The sequence below is a fragment of the Gymnodraco acuticeps genome, unplaced genomic scaffold, assembly GCF_902827175.1.
Source record: "Gymnodraco acuticeps unplaced genomic scaffold, fGymAcu1.1, whole genome shotgun sequence".
Lineage (NCBI taxonomy): Eukaryota > Metazoa > Chordata > Actinopteri > Perciformes > Bathydraconidae > Gymnodraco > Gymnodraco acuticeps.
Window position 1 is genome coordinate 1,618,535 of NW_022990047.1, and position 16,976 is coordinate 1,635,510.

General features: G+C 42.6%; 1 protein-coding gene across 1 annotated transcript in view; it reads right to left on the reverse strand.

Moving 5' to 3' along the window:
- Positions 1 to 16,976, reverse strand: part of wwox (WW domain containing oxidoreductase) — a 133,960-nt gene that overhangs the window by 89,162 nt on the left and 27,822 nt on the right. Inside the window, 1 exon segment of the mRNA XM_034215597.1 lies at positions 2,011 to 2,099. Within this exon segment, the coding sequence (XP_034071488.1) occupies positions 2,011 to 2,099 (89 nt within the window).

Sequence of the window (16,976 nt, forward strand, 5' to 3'; positions counted from 1 at the left end):
TACACCACTCATCCTGATCCATATTCACACTCACACCAGAAGTGTATACCTGTGAAATGTAAAGAGACATACACATATTCGACAGCTTTTTGGTCACTACAATGCAGAGAGTGCTAGACTGATGTGAAGTGGCTTGCATGTGTTTATAAAGACCACCTATTACACATAATATGTTTGAAATTAGTACAGGATAAATGCAGTTTAAGAAATCACAGGTGAAAACAAATTGCATGTGTTAATTACGGACCGTTCAGTAGAAATTGTATTAGGGGCATTCTGTCAACGCTGTCCTCCATCAATTACATCCCAATGAAATTGCACTGCATTCAACAATATCAATATCCAGGTAATTTCATTTCAAAGGACAGGCAATTAAAACAGAATCGGGGTCAATGGAACACAAAGCAGCGTGAAAGCCACTGACTAAAGCACTTAAAAGCAAGGGAGTGAGAAACGAGAGAAGGAAAAGAAAAAGACTCTGATTACATTTCACATGTCATTGACACGCTGCAGGAGCATTATTGTGAGGGTGTTTTAGTGTGTTTGTCTCTCTGTGTTTACAAAACAGTATGTATGTGCATCTGCTCACAGAATTGTCTGAGTGTGTGTCTGTGCATGTATGCACATATACACGCATGTTGTGTGTGCACGCTCCTGTGTGTGTTATGCCTGAAGACATACGTGCAGTAATAGAGTGGTGGTAGACTCAGACAGCTGCCCAGTGCCATTCACAGCTCAGAGCTCCCAGCCTCCACTCTGCTCTGTTCGCCTTCTGATGAGAATTAATGTACTCTGACGTCCCCTGGGGACACCCCCACTCCCCCCCCAACAGCACAGCTAATGAAGAAATACAACCTTGCCAAAATACTGAGGTAGAGAGAGAGAGCGACACAGACAGAGAGAGACGGAGAAACAACATGTGTAAGAGAGAGGGAGATAAACAAATTGCAAAAAGGGATATGCAAAAAACTGAACAAGGAGAGGGGTTTCTGAAGGAAGTAGACATAAAAGGGGGTTAATGTACTGCAGTGTGGATGGGATGGATACATGTACGTTATTGGAGGGGACAATAGGACACAGGGTGAGGGAAGCCACGGTAAGGTTTGGCTGTGACCCAAGACACGTGTCCTGGATGGCCATACCCTGCCCCAGGGCTGCTACGGGCAATGACTGCCCTGCCTCTCCCCAAGGGGCTCCCCTGACACTAACACCCACACAAACACACACAATCCCCTGCATACACACCTGCCGGTGGATGAGCAGTATGGATGACAGAATACATGACCCCAAAATAGCAACTGTGGCGACCGAGCACGGGACGCAAGACACATACGGTAAAAGCTGACCAACACAAAATAAGAGTCATCAAGTCTGGTCGTCTGTTTCGACCAATGTCAAGCAAGCGGACATAAATAGACACATTTACTCCTGGGGCCTTGTCCATATGGTGTCCATCAGTAACAGTTTGGACGTCCTTTAAGTATGGTGTATGTGGGAAGTAACGGTGGGACATTAAGTGAATGAGAGACTCTGTTAAGTCCTCACTATTTTTACTTATTTGTTTCTTTATTCCTATGTTTTTTCTTTCCTTTGTCTAAGTAGAATGAAATCAGTTTTAAAGTTTACATGGTACTGAAGGCTACTTAAAGTGAGCTATGAATGATTGAAAGACAATGTGATGATTTATTAGTTGGACGTGCTGCTAGACCTTTTTTGGATCCGTTTTTAGATCCAAACGGATCCAAAAGGTTTTTTTAAACGTGTGAGCTTCAATTTAAAACAGCTACCTTGGAGTTTGGAGGGAAGCTGTAATCCTTCCTTTAGCCCGACCACACAACTGTAACATTGCATAGAGCAACTTTTAAGAGCAGATTCATAAATTAAAGAAGTTATTGAGCAATCATAGAAAGGAGATTGCAAGATAAGGTCGGATAGAATATACTTTTTACTCCTCTTTCCCAAATGTATTAAAATATCAGAGAGACAAAATATACTATGGCTAATACTCACAGTTTCTTGGCCTTGTAAGAATCAGCAAACTCCCTGACACTGCGGAGCGAGGCCAGGTCGCACATCATGGCTTCCACCCTTGCTTTGTGCTGTAGAGACAGGAAACACAAAGATATGATTTTTTTTAAAACAGCAGCATCAAAAATCAACATTGTCATAACCATTATCTCAAGGTTGTTTTACAAAATCAAACTGTCAGCATCATTTGTCTTCATAACCAACATTTGGCGAAAAAGGAACAGACCAACAAACACAATTCCAGGTTAAAGTGATAAAAAGGTGTCAAATCACTAAAATGTTAATCAAACATTTGTTTTCTCCTCTTGAGATCCCTTCCTTATTTTCATTATTAAAAGTTGTTTTAGGGAAGACTTTTATAATCTCAAACAAGGCTGTAAGGATAAAGGATGCTGTGTACTGATATAAAGCCATTTCCGGACAATTTGCTGAATTGTCATCTCTAATTTGGGATAGATAAATAAAATTGACTTGACAACTTTTTTTCAGCCTAGTAAAAATAAAATGTGTAAGAATGCTGACACGTGGTCACAATCCTGTGTGTGTGTGCGTGTGCGTGTGCGTGTGTGTGTGTGTGCGTGTGCGTGTGTGTGGCACATCTTTGCACACCATATGTTAGGAGACAGGCTGAGGATAGGAGCTGAGAAAAGAAAGATAAATGACTTAAGAAGTGAAGCTGCATAGCTGCATTTACACACTGAGGAAGACGGACTAAATATTCATCATGCTCTCCATCCCACTGTAGCGTCTCTGCTGCGGGGCCAAGGCCTCAAGGAGCATATCTTTTAAATAAGAGTGTACAGCCTTTTTTGTTTTGGATAAAGCATGTGAACTTAGACTTTCTCCCCCTTCTCTACATCTTAATCAGTGCAGGCCCTCTCAACAGACAAACCTGGTTCAATCTCCCTACAACATGTGAGCTCACGTGGGATGTGATGTGCAGATGCGTGCAGCGTGAACCGAAGTGGAGCGTGTTCCGTTTAAAATAACGGCCCATTAGACTCATCCCTCATGCAGGAGAGGGGAAAGGATTGAGATATGGCTCCCAGGACTCCCAGCTGGGCTCTGGGTTCAGCAGCACCAGGTATTCCTGATGCTGCCTCTCCCCTTCGTCCTGCCCATAATCCCTGAGGAACGCAGTCAGCTCACATTACCCCCGGAGCAGCGTTCAGCGTTACGCTCTCCATCCGCCGCCACCACCACGGCTGCTGCTGGGCCCCTATCAGCCTCCCCCTATCAGCCTCCCCCCTATCAGCCTCCCCCCTATCAGCCTCCCCCCTATCAGCCTCCCCCCGATCAGATCTCCAGTCTGTGTGTGTCATATGTGAATGTCTCTCCTCTGCCTGTCTGTCTCCGCAGAGTTAAGCGTACATGACACTCACAGCAAGGACACTCCATGGAGCAGTGAGCACAAAGAAACAAGAAAGGGTTAAGAGCGCCTTCTGATGGAAATGTGATTCTTCAGGCATTTTACAGGACACCGTAACTGCTCCAGGGCGTATTTATACATGCATACACAGGCACACACACACACACACACACATACACACACACAACAAATGCAGTGTTGTGACTCAAGGGTAAAACCACGCTATCACACCATTATCTATGCCTGAATTATTCTCTTGATGCTACTCTATACCATTATATGGATGCTATTACAAAGCATTAAAGGGCTGATTATGGCTATTATAGATATGATTATAGGGTACCTGCTTATATGATCTGCACACAGCAGTAATCACAGGTGAGAGGAGACAACTGTCTCATTTAATGACTTGTATGTGCAGCACTCACACTCCCACTTTTACACAGTACACATACACAGAAATGCAGGTAAAGTGAACGGTGTGTAGGCTGTGAAAGTAATCTTTTTCCACCAAGTATTCAACACGTGTAGGAGCAAGACGTACTATATATTTAGAAAACTTTATGTGTATAAAAAAAAATTGTTTTCATGAAATGGATAATTGAGTTTTACAGAAAGAAATACTACTCATTACTTCGAAACAAGGTCAGAGCAGGCAGCAGTGAGGTAATTAAGAGGTCAGTGTAAGGCCTCCTCAACAGGGAAGCCCTCCATGAGTGTATGACCAGCAGAGAAGATGAGAGCAGGTGTCAGCTTGACGAACACATATCCACTTCTATAGAGACAGGGGGGGAAAAGGGAAGAAGGGATGGAGTAATGGGAGACCAGAGGGAGGATAGAGGGGGGTTGAAGGGGGGCCACTGGAGCAAATCCAGCAGGGAGAAGGTGAGCAGCCTGCCCATCTACCCTCCCCTGCAGATTGAAGTCTTGCGAAGAAAATAAAGTTTATTGCCTGGAAAGAGGGGGGGAAAAAGCATGTAAAAAGCATTAAAGCGATGGAGGTGAACAATTAGACAGATGGCCAGGTTTTGGAAGGAGAAGAGGAAAAAAGGGTAGAAAAGAGAGGAAGAACGCACGGGCGCAATCGTTCAGGGTTTTTATGAGGACCCTGACAACTCCTGGTCTCTTCAAGGGCGAAGGAAAAGTGAGAGGCAGCGAAGCCTCTCTGGTTAACTCTGGAGTAATCGCTGAGTGTGCAACAGCACAGAGCCCGGCTCGGGGTGACAAGAGCTTACTGCCCCCCCAGCTACACACAACCTATCGCTCCATCTGAACACAAAAGGCTAATTATGAATGAAACACACGCGTAAATGAAAACTAAAAACTAAGGCGACTGTGTGTCCATCTTCATAACCGGGCACCCACAAAAAGAGCATTGTGTACAGGACAGAAAGTGGCAAGGTCACCATGATTGTAGCATGGCCATTAGATCTCTCCGCTCCTGCCGCTGCCTTCCACCCGCTCAACCCAAGAGAACAGCTGTCTGTCACATGACAATGACCTTTGTGACTTTCATCAGGAGGAGGGGAAGAAGGAAGGAGGAAACAAGCAGCGAGGGTGGAGAGGAAAGAGTTGTGTGAGAGAAGTTGGCCTCTGCAGAGGTCCCCCTCGGCTCTCCTGGTGTTTTCCACGTGTGTTGGGGGATGACATGTGGTCACTTCAGCAGTGGAGACAGAGTGGATGGACGGAGAGGGAAGATCCCTAATACAATTATAACTGGGGCCATCCAATCCAATAAAATGAAGAGGGTATTAGAGCTGGGGAGCCCCATCCTGTTCAATAAGACAGTGGACCACTCTACTAACTCTTAAAACAACACAATGTAGGCGTACTCACACACGCACACACAGGTACACACACTTCGTTGACCCCTTTAATAGCATAGCAGCCACCCCTAATGGACGCAGGGAAGTGGAACTGCCAAATAATACACTGTCTTAATGCACTAGGCTCAATCTCATCCCCCTCTCCCCATATCCTTCTCTGCCTTCCTTCTCCCACTTTAACCCCTGTTTCCATCTTCAGTCACCTCGTGCTGCCCCTTCCCCACCTCAGCTCCCCTTATAGATCACCAATGCAGGGACAACACTTAAGAAATCAAAAGTACCCCCATATATACAAAACACTTAGCCTGCAGCCAGCCCAGGTTAACTCCTCAGGCATGGAGAAGGATGGTCAAAGAGAAGGGGAAGACAGAAGAGTGTACTACTTCTATAGGTTGATATGGTTACTATTGCTCCCTACAAATAGCTGATATCAATATGAGGCGTCAGCAATATTACATGGCTGTATTTAAACCAGCAGGTGCGGAGGTAAGGTGTTGTAATGGCGGTGAAAGTGAATGAGCAGGAAAGACGCCATGTGAAAAGGGCACCTTATAAAAGCAATTAGAGAAATGACTTTGAGCCCCTCTTCTTGCTCTGTAGATTAGAACAGGCCTCCGAGGGAGGAACACAGGAACTCAGATCTCTGTGACCTTGTCCGCAACACGCCACACTAAATTGGTCATCAGCTTTTAAGACCGTATTTTATCATAGATATATATTTTTAGCGAAAGAAAAAGAGAAAAGGGAAGGAGGGGGGGAAACTGTGGGATGGTTCTGCTCGTATATCATCCTGTCACAATTATGACGTTTGTTCATAAATACCAACCAATCTCCTCTCCACCTGGCTAAGTCACATGCACTTGTGCTTATGCAGGCGGCATACACCAACAAAGAAGTATGGACACACCACGTGCCATGAACGCACATGTACGCCGCAAATAAAGAAACAGACACATCTGGCTGTGTGCCCTACCAGGTCTGAGCATTGACCTCCACACACAGACAGAGACTGAATACACACTCGGGAAACATGCATTCAAACACTCAAATGAATGCACACAAACAAACAAATGCACGCGCACACACACATCCACTTACTCACTGGCATGCACACACACTGCAATTAATAGGGAGGCAGGTCTCTGGTGAGGAAGAGAAAGTGCCTGTTCAGCACATACAGTACAGGCAGAATATGCAATTTCCTCCAGTTAAGTCTGTATTAAATTGATTTCTTCTTTCCTTGAAACGGACTGGGTTTTTCCCCCCTAATGAAAGCTGGATAATCTACAGGTTTTCCCTTTCCTGAAATCAAGTTACAAATCAAGCAATCGCAGGGGCAGATATGGGAAAGGTGAAGGAAGGACATGGGATGATTTTCCAGATGAGAAACATGGTGAATGAGGCTGATACTCTTAACACGGACATCAGAGGCACCTCTCTCAATCTCAATCTCTCACACACACACACACACACACAGTAAAGGCTAGGCGTCGGTTAAGTACTTGCTGACATTTCTATTCAGTGACGTACTAAGGCTATGGCAGGCCATGTTGGTAAACACTGCATTAATGAGTGTAATTAATGAAACACATTAATTAGTAAGCACTTCAATGAGTTAATCACTCACTCAGACCTGACAAGGACTCATGTAGAGGCTGCAGAGAAACACTGAGCATGCTGAGAAAAACACAAAGGAGGAGGACAAAAAAAGGGGAAATAATTACAGGTAACCAGTCGAGCTAATATTACCACATCATAATATTTTTCAATTGTGACTTGGAAAAATGTACCAAGAAAATGTACTGGTAAGAATGAGCAAAATGTGTGTTTTAAATTAAATACAAGTACTCCTTTTTTTCTTAAACACTTTCTTTATTATTTAAGCATACATAGACAATATATAAGACAGTACACAAACATCCACAAGACATAGCAAATTAAAGTACATTACAAGTCACATACATAAAATAAATAAATAAAATTAACTTCACAAACACGTGGGTAGGCTAAGTAAGGAAATATACAAACATGAAGGCAGATAGTAAAGGCTTTTATCCTTCTCCCAGCAGAGGAACATTAATCATCTCCAATTTGCTGACCCAGAGTACTCTCTAGATCCGCATGTTCCAGATAGTTAAGGAAAGGGCCCCATACTTTTTTTAAATAGTTCTTGTTTTCCTTTAATTGAATAGGTTATTTCTCAATGAGACACATGCAGACAGTTCTTTTAGCCATTTACCAATACTTGGACATTTTTCCATGAAAGTGCTATCATGCGTTTTGCCTGCAGCAGACATACATTTTAAAAGATTGTTCTCTCTTCCTTATGTTGTGTTCTTTTGGGTAACACCCTAACAAAAAAAAACTTGGGCTCCATGAGTAACTGCAATGATAACATCTCTTCTATCATACATTTGACCTCTTCCCAAAACGTTTTTATCTTGGTACACTCCCAAACACAATGAAAGAATGTTCCCTTAGATTGTCCACATTTAAAACATAAGTCCGGGATATTACCATTGAATTTGTTTAGCTTTTCTGGGGTAATATATGTACGCATCAGCCAGTTATATTGTAAGAGCTTAAGACGGGTATTCGCTGTTTGTGATTGAGCTTTCTTACAGGCACCTTCCCACTCATCAATCGAAATGTCTTCCTGCAAATCTTCCCTCCAATTCCTAAGTTTAGCTTCGGATGACTCAGGGCAGCCAGATATAAGCAAGTTATAAAGTGCAGAAATTAGTTTTTCCCCACCTACAGTCCTTTAACATTATGTTCTCTAGTGGTGAGTATGGAGGTCCTAGTTAATAATTGTTTTTGGTTTGCTCCAATATAGCTTCTGATTTGTAAGACATTTTTTTTAAAAATTCCGTGAAATGTTGTGCTTAATTGCAAGCTCCTCAAACGACATCAGATTATCATCATTGAGCCTATATAGATCTTGAATTTTCTGTACCCCCTTATCTGACCAAATCTTAAACCCATTATCAGCTCTGCCTGGAATGAAGTCATCATTTCCCCAAATTGGACTAAACGTGAGAGAGAGGTTCGCCCAAGTACTTCCTTACTTCATTGCCAGACTCTGATCATATTCCTAGTAATAGGGTAGTGTTTGTTTTTTTTTAAAGTTTCTTACAAGTACTCCTTTTGGAGAAAAAAACAGAAGTGTAACATTTTATATTAAATTATTATGAATAGCGCAATTTTTTTTAAATATATTTGTTTAAAAATTACGCAATTTCTCCTTCTTAATATCATGCTTTGTATTTGTATTTACTGTACAGTGACACATTTTTGTATATGCCTCATTCTTGTTACATTTCTAATCTCCCATGTAACTATTCACTGTATTTGTCAAATACATGTAGTAAAGTAGAATCAAATTGAAATGCCTAAATAAAGTATAATGTAATAAATTAGTAAATATATTCCCCACTGCATATAATATGTTTTGAGCCCTCAGTTCAAATTTACATTTTTATTTTGTATAATATAAAATGAAAACATGATTATAAAATTACTATTATAAATATGACACTAGAATTATGTTTTACAAAAACAAAAACAGGCTGTATGTACAAAATTAAGTAAAAATCATGATAATTATTTTTGAGTTATCGGTGCAAAGAGAACTTTATATCCTAGCTTGTATGTGTATTCATCCTGGTATTCTCTTACTATTGAGAATTGTATTACCTTACAGGAGAGAAAAAGAGGTTAAAGAGAGACAAAAAGAGAGACAAAGAGATGGAACGAGTGTGTGAGAGCCCACGACACAGAGGGAGAGGCAGAGATGGGAAATGAAAAGGACAGGGCGGTCATCATAATTGCAGAGTTTGCTTTTCGGATGCAGACAGACCAGGGCCATGGGGCCTGAGGCAGATATCAGATTGCACACAAACACACACATACAAACTTACACATGCACCCATATATACCGACACACACACATGTGTTTTGGCTGCATTTGTGTTCTAGAACGGATACATTGAAATTGTGTCAATCAGTGTGTGTGTGTGTGTGTGTGTGTGTGTGTGTGTGTGTGTGTGTGTGTGTGTGTGTGTGTGTGTGTGTGTGTGTGTGTGTGTGTGTGTGTGTGTGTGTGTCCTTTTCTACCTCTGCTTCGCTGTTCCCTTCTTTCGTCCAGCACAGAGCCTGATCAGATTTACATTAAAAAGTGATGGAGATTTAAATAATGTGTCTATGTTCTCAGAAAGACATTAAGAGATTTTCATCTTCCTCTCCTCTTCCTCTCTGTCTCTTCCTCTCCATTTCCTCACCCTCTCCTGCTTCTATCTCCCCCCTCATCTCACCCACTCCATCTCCGCCAGATTCGCAGACAATGCACATTTTTCTGCATGTCTTCAGTGTAACCGATACCCCTAACAGCCAGGATTTTAATGCAATCCATATTGCTCCCTAATATTTCAGATCTCAGAATAAGCTCTGGCAATTACATATTTACACCTAGCTTATTTTGCAATTCTGCAAAGGGACTTTAGTACTTTTCTGAACGACACACGTAGACTTAGATGCTGATTATGTTGTGGTTGGATAGCAAAGTTAGAGGAAAACTCCTAGACCCCATGCACTTACACTGCTCATGCAACTTTCTATCTGGGGTGTCAGCAAAAAAGCTAAATAATGTGTTCTTTTCAAGTGTGTTAGTAATGTGATTGCTTTATCAAAACCTGCTAGTTTTATACCGTTTAATTTCTCCTGAAAGACTCCTGCCTTGCATCAACTCGGTATCCGGAGGGCAGGTAAAATACCAGACACCCCAGCAGAAATGCATTTACACATATGTAAACTGATGTGGTGAACACACATCGCTGTACAGAGATGATAAATTAAGCCCCTTTGATTTGGTTACCCGAGCTCTTTTTGTATCAGCTTTATAAAAACATAAGCATCACATAATTGAATAAGAAAATAATCTAGCAATTAAGAAACATGGAGGCCTTTGATGTGAGTAAGTGTATAATAGGCCTTTTGATGAGGGAGTGTTTTACACTCCGCAGGGTCTGGTACGCACTTTGATTAAAAGCTCTTTTGTTTGGGCAATATTCTAAACTGCTTACCATTTTCCCAGTGTCACAATAGTTTAGCCTGCAAGTACAAAAGATTGTGTCTTTTCTTTTCTTCTCCTCTCTCAGGGATAAAGTCTCCTGTTTTCTCTGGTTTTGAATCACAGTAAGCGTTACAAGAGAAGAATAGAATGAAAGGAATGGCGCAGATCAAATGTTTTACTAGGATAGATTCATGGCTTACAGTGGCACAATCGAAAAATAAATTATTAATTATAATAATCATTATTATTATTATTATATGCTCATTTTCATATTCAGTACCACCAACGGACGTTGTTAAAGCACCATTATACATGATCCACCCTGTCTGTTGATAAGGTCATGTGGTTTTGCATTCTGTTAGACAGATTTGAATAATAGGATTCTCATCATGCATCTTTAGCCCCTTGTCGCCTGATAATAGCCTGGAAGTCGCTCGTTGAACGATGTAATAAATGCATCATGTGACTTCAGCAAAGGTCGGGGGTCAGCCAGCCACGGATAGTCAGCGCTGGCCTGACAGAGAATAAATGATGCCTTGTAAACAAATTGAATTATTGCTTTAATTCATGCAGTCTGATTACATTTGCAGGGAGAAGAGTCCTTCACAAGGGAACAGGAGAGCGAAGGAATGACAGTGAGGTGGAAGGAAGAAAAAAGAAGAGAAAAAGGTGGATGACGGGACGTGAACACACACTTTCTCCCTCCATCGGTCCATCACGCTTTCTCTTTGGCTCCACTGAAGGAGGAGTAACTACATTAACAATCCTGAACATCTCACGAGACTGTGCGCTGCTTTCTGTAGACAGTGTCTCTCGGCTAAATGTAATAAAGGTTGTGTTATATTGAGTTGGGCCGGGCCACCAGGCTGTCTCCCTGCCCTGGCACCAGCTGAGTGACAATAAGCAGGAGACAGATCTGAATTTCACTAACTGATACACAGAGTACAGATTGTCTATTGCAAAAACATTTAACGAAGTTTAGATAAATACAAGGAAAATAAAATGTACAAAAGAGGTAAAACCAGACTTAGCCTATTTAGGCAGGAGCTGGGGAAAACATTTGTGTAAGCTTTTTGAAAAGGGCAAAAGGGATAGTCCATCTCCTATGGTACACCCCATGAACTTAAAAACCCTGAATGAAACATCAGTATTAAGTTTGGTCTATCACCCAAAGCTGCATTAGGTCTCTCCTCAGTTTGCTCCTTAATTCCATCAGAGTGATCCCACATTATTGCCCTCTAACAGTACCCTAAACGGAGAATAAAAAGTTTGCTCCCCTCTAGCAGTGTATTACCAGGAAACAACAGGCCCTCTCCTCATTAAGTTATAGATATAAATGCTCCAAAGCATGAAATTACCCCCGAGCCTCCCTCTCCAAATAACCTGGTTTGCAAACAAATGATCCGAGCACAAGCAGTAAAAGGCAGATTATTAAAATAATAGGAGGGATTTAAATTTGCATCCACAGAACAATTCAACACAGGACTGTGCAATTACTCCTCCCCCTCCTCTTCCCCTGTTCATTCCACCTTTCTTATGGGGACAAATTGGAGGTCCCCATGAGGGCAATCATTAATTTTAGGGTGAAGACTTGGTTAGGTTTAGGATTAGGGAAGGGTAAGGTTAAGGGTAAGGGTTAGGCATGTGTTGGTTAGGATAAGTCTCCAGGAAATGCATGTAAGTAAGTGTGTGTGTGTGTGTGTGTGTGTGTGTGTGTGTGTGTGTGTGTGTGTGTGTGTGTGGGTGGGTGTGTGTGTGTGTGTGTGTGTGTGTGTGTTCATCCACTTATCTGGTAGTGTCTGGTCATTGTTAACCTTCTTCAAAACAAAAGTCAATTTACATGCTTGTACTTTCTTATTCTCCTAGGACCTCACCCTTATTGCTCTCTTCCTATCAGATACAGAGACAATAACAGTCCCTCCTGAAGTAAATGGGGAGTGATGAGAGAGTGAGGTACACAGGAAAGGACGAGGCAAAGGGTGCTCAGGTCCGCATTACCTCTGAGTTATGGCCTCTATTTGCATCTCAATCAGCCTCTTTGGAGAGCCCACCACCTTGGTAACACCCCCATCACAGCACAGCCACCCCTGGTAATCAGGGAGATTTAGTGGGACTGGCAGCCTACCATGGGCACCCCCTGGCTGGGGCTGCAGCTCATTCCCAGACCCTGGTCTCGCTAAGGGCCCTCTGGGCCACATCCAAACACAGGAGAATGGCGGCACTTAACAAGACTGAGGAAGACCAAAATAGACGAGCAGCAGGAACAGGCCATAAAGCAGAGGGAAAACAAAGCACCCGCGTGATTGTTATAGATGTTCCGGTATAGATGTCTGCATAGTGTTCTGTACTGCTGCCTCATTATAGCAGCAGGAAAAAAAGAAAACAAACTTGAACTTGTGACCTAAGGTGAGAACATTGTATCTCAGAGTTGATGATGACACCATCGCGCTGCTCCCATGCAGCAAACACGGGTTCGCTCCCACATGTAATGGGACTATGTGCACCCACAAACACACACAGCTACATAGTGTGATTTGCAGATAGTGAATGCTCCACTTGAGAGATGCCTCTCTAGTTAGCGCTGTCTCATGGCTGAACCCTGCTCAGGTATTATTACTTCCACTCAGGCCTATTGATATTGTGACTCCAGTATCTGTTCACCTCCTTGTTACTGCCTGGACCTCAGCACAGCTTACACACATGTCTGTCTGCCTGCGTGCATGCCATGTGTGTCTGTACCCGTTAGCTTGTTTGTGTATGTATCCCGGACCTCTGGGGTAAGAGTAGTCAGAGAGCTCAGAAGAAGACGAGATCCCGAGGAGGCTAATAGAGAAACACTCGACACCCCAGGGGCCTAATCAACTGCGAAGGACTCGTACCCATAGCTCCAAATCTCTCTCCTAAACAACACACTCTGGCCTTTCTTTCTCCCTCTAATATCACGGATACTCCACAATCCACAGACCAACGCAGAATCCATAAAGACTTGGTAGAGGAAAGCTTGTAGAAAAACAACAGCAAAAGAGAATGCACGACTGGAAACCCATACTAAAGCTGCAAACACAGATGGCTCAGGTGAGCTGAGGAAAAGAGTAAACAAAAAGAGACGCGCTAGGACGGAAGATGGAGAGACTCAGAATGAGGCGCTGAGTTTCAGTTATCAGAATCAAATATAAGTAGGGGGAAAAAAAACTGGGGAGTGGGCCACATTAATCAAAGTGTTCACCTAGTGGGCAGCCATATGGCAGATCAGCACGGCCAACAGTGCAAACTTGCTGATCTTCAGTAACGGGGTGCAATTAATTCCACTGGCTGCATTCATCTCTCCCCTCACACACTGAAGGAAGGGAAAAGAAGGAGAGAGAACAGAGGAGGGTTTGTTTTGACTCTTTACTCTTCTTCCTCTACTCTTTCTACCTTTATCTCCCTCTTGGAGCAGAGGAATCAAACCCAGGTGATAAATGAGGTGGACACAAGGGCCTCAGGTAGCTGCTGTGGCGATGGTGGGGGGAGTGATGGGGGGTGGGACAAGAAAAAGTGAAGAAATTAGGAAACAGAGAGAGGACAGCGGCAAAGAGGGGATTAGTTTATTCTAAGATTGAGCTGAGGCATTTGTAAAAACCTTCAAATCCATATTTAAGTGCATGTATGTTTTCCCAACGGAGACTTTTTTCAGATTCATCTGAATAAAAGAGTGAAGGCCATGCACTATAACACTGGTAAAAAGAATCAAGCCTCGTATATGTATTGTAAATCCCATCATATGGCCCACATAGTAACTATGTACAGGGTTGCAAATAACACACTGTTTCTAATCAACACTTTCTACACTTTTCCAAAACGTAGAAAACTACAAATAATTTGAAAGGAGGCAAATAATAAAAAAATGTATTAATGGGAAAGTTTGAAAATGTTGAAGTTGGGTTTAATGAGGTTATTTCATCGTCTATAATTCCATAGAATCTCTGTCCTGTTATTTTGTGAATTAAAGGGTTAGTTTATATTTACCAAAATCACACACTTTGACAAACAAACAAACCGATGGAAGCATCGTGGACCAGTGTTCAGCTGAGGTAAAATTGTTTATTTCAATAGAATCTGGTGGCTATAGCGGGCCCCATCCCCCGTCAAAACGGTCGGTCTCACTGCATGGTGAACGGTTAAAATACTCTAATTATAGCGTACACTTAAACTGATATTGATTTCTTTAGTTGTGGCTTTTTTTTGTATGTGGCTAAATGCTTTGATGCTGCCCCAGCACAGCAGTGCAATGCTCCCGTCCCAGTTGTCTCTCTATACTGGAGCAGGCCGAACACCACCTGCTGTATACATTACAATGACTTATATTAGAAGCTCATTCAACCCCACTTCATAACATCCAAACTATCCCTTTAAAGTCTGTTATTTACATGAAAATATCAGAGTGTAGGAAATAAAGTTTGTACTCTAAGCAACTCACATAAAGATGTGCAGCTTTCCCTTGAAACACAATCTCAGTGAATCTGGAATGAAGTCTCTCTGCAAGATTGAATCAAATACAGTGTTTTTATCAGCCATAAATTCATTAAAATGTAAATTAAAAAAGAAAAAATTATAATGACAAGTGACGTCATTCTTCTTCAGTTGGATAGAGAAATCTTGTCTTGGAAAAGATGGTCAGTGTTTGAGCATGCACTTTGTGAGCAAGCAGAATTAAGTTCAGCACAACCTGACCACACAAACTCACACACACACGACTCTCAAACCTCTTTTGGTTTTATGTAAAATTAGGCTCTCCCCTGGCTCTTAACACAAGCTCATCTCCATTAGCCGCAACCTAGTAAAACTGACTCCAGAAAATGAGTTGTGGATATGCATTCCCCCGGCCCTCTCATCCCTCCCATCCATACAAATATACTGCATCTGCTATCTCATGTCCATATCTCCGTAAGTCAGCCCCTCCCATAGGCCTAGTCACCATACCACCCATACCAATATCATAAATGACTGTGGGGGAAGCCTTCATTAGGGCAGCAGCCCCTTAATCAGAGCATTTTCCTTTTGCGCATTGGGATGGTTCTTTATGGCCCAAAAGGGGCTCTGTTAATGAGGAAGTACACATGTCTCCATTTCCTGTCTAGCCAGGTCGGCAGTTCCTGTATTTGAACCTATTATAATCAGGATGCTTTTTTAATGAGCTATATTCATTTTGGTCAAGCATCAAACACTATGTAGACATCCAATAACAGAATAAATGAAAAGTCACACAGAATTAATTACACTAATACTCGTGCCAAACATCCTGACATAGCCATAGCTATTATTACCAACCTTTGGAGATGAGAGGAAATAAATTACGAAAAGGGCATCATCAAAGGTATTTTGATGTCTTTATCTCTATCAAATGGGGTCCTACTATTTAATGCACTCAAGCAGCATGGCTTGAACCCATATGATGGCCGCTGAATCATTGCAGTGTCACAGTAAATTCTGTTACAGTGATCGCACAAACGTGGGGCTTTTTCGCGTTCTGCTCTTGGCGCGCTCATTCTTCTCAATCCTCCTCTCCACGCCTCTGATCTCTCCATGTCTCCTGTCTTTCCTTCCCTCCATCATCCCCTTTTCCCTCCCAGGGCCTCGTTGACATTAACCTGGAGCACTCACATTTTCTCATGGTTCTCCATGTTGCTCTCCGCATGTCAGAGCGGGAGGCTTTATGGCCCACATCCATCAGCGTCACATGCCAGGATTTATGGGAGATGGAGTCCAAACCTGATCGCTCTGAATCAGTCTTGCTGAAGCTGACCCCTGGGCCGCTGTGGGATGTAATGGATGAGCATCCGTACCCCACACCCCTACCTCACCTCACCTCACTCTCTCCTCACCCATACCCTGCACTCCTCTCTTGATCTCAGATGATTTTTACTCCCCTCTGAACATGAGTCCAGTCCTCTTCCTTGCCCTATTTGGCTCATCTTGGTGATTCATTCAAACCTAATGGAGATTTGGTAACCAAAAATTAATGAGGCCGTCTATCTGAAGGAAATATCTAAGTGCACTAACATACACTCACACAGACATAAGCTCATCATGCACTGCTATGTGTAGTTTTATTTGGGCTAATTAATCATGACACTGTATTAATAGGCAGCAGTGCCCTTCAGAGGAGAGATGAGAGCCACCAATTAACTGTGTTCATCACTGCCACAGACAAACTTGTAATGACAAAGGTCTGTCAAATGACTCTGCGCTGCAGAGGCTCTCTGTGTGTTACAGCGAAACTGACGGGGTAGAAGAAGCTCGGTGATCAGGAAGAGATGGATAAGATCTAAAAGTTTCCACACATTCTGTAATCAAACTTTGTGCTTCTATACCAACACGGCCCAGCATATGTGGACTAACCAATGAGTTAACCCAACATGATGTGTTTTCACCACCGGCCTTCTATCTTAGTATTTTACTACAGCCCCATACACATCACTTAGGTATATGGAGAAATCCAAAGCTGCCAATTATGTTTGGAAATGTGCCATTCAAGGTAACGGTTTTGCAGTCAATGAGTTTTAAAATAGGCTTTCCACTCAAAAAAAATAACCCAATCCATTATGACAGCATTGACAAAACGCCCAAGAAGGTTAGAGACATCCTGCTTGCTCCCCACGGCATCCAGCCCAGAATTCATCAGCTGGGCCTCTGCGGTCTA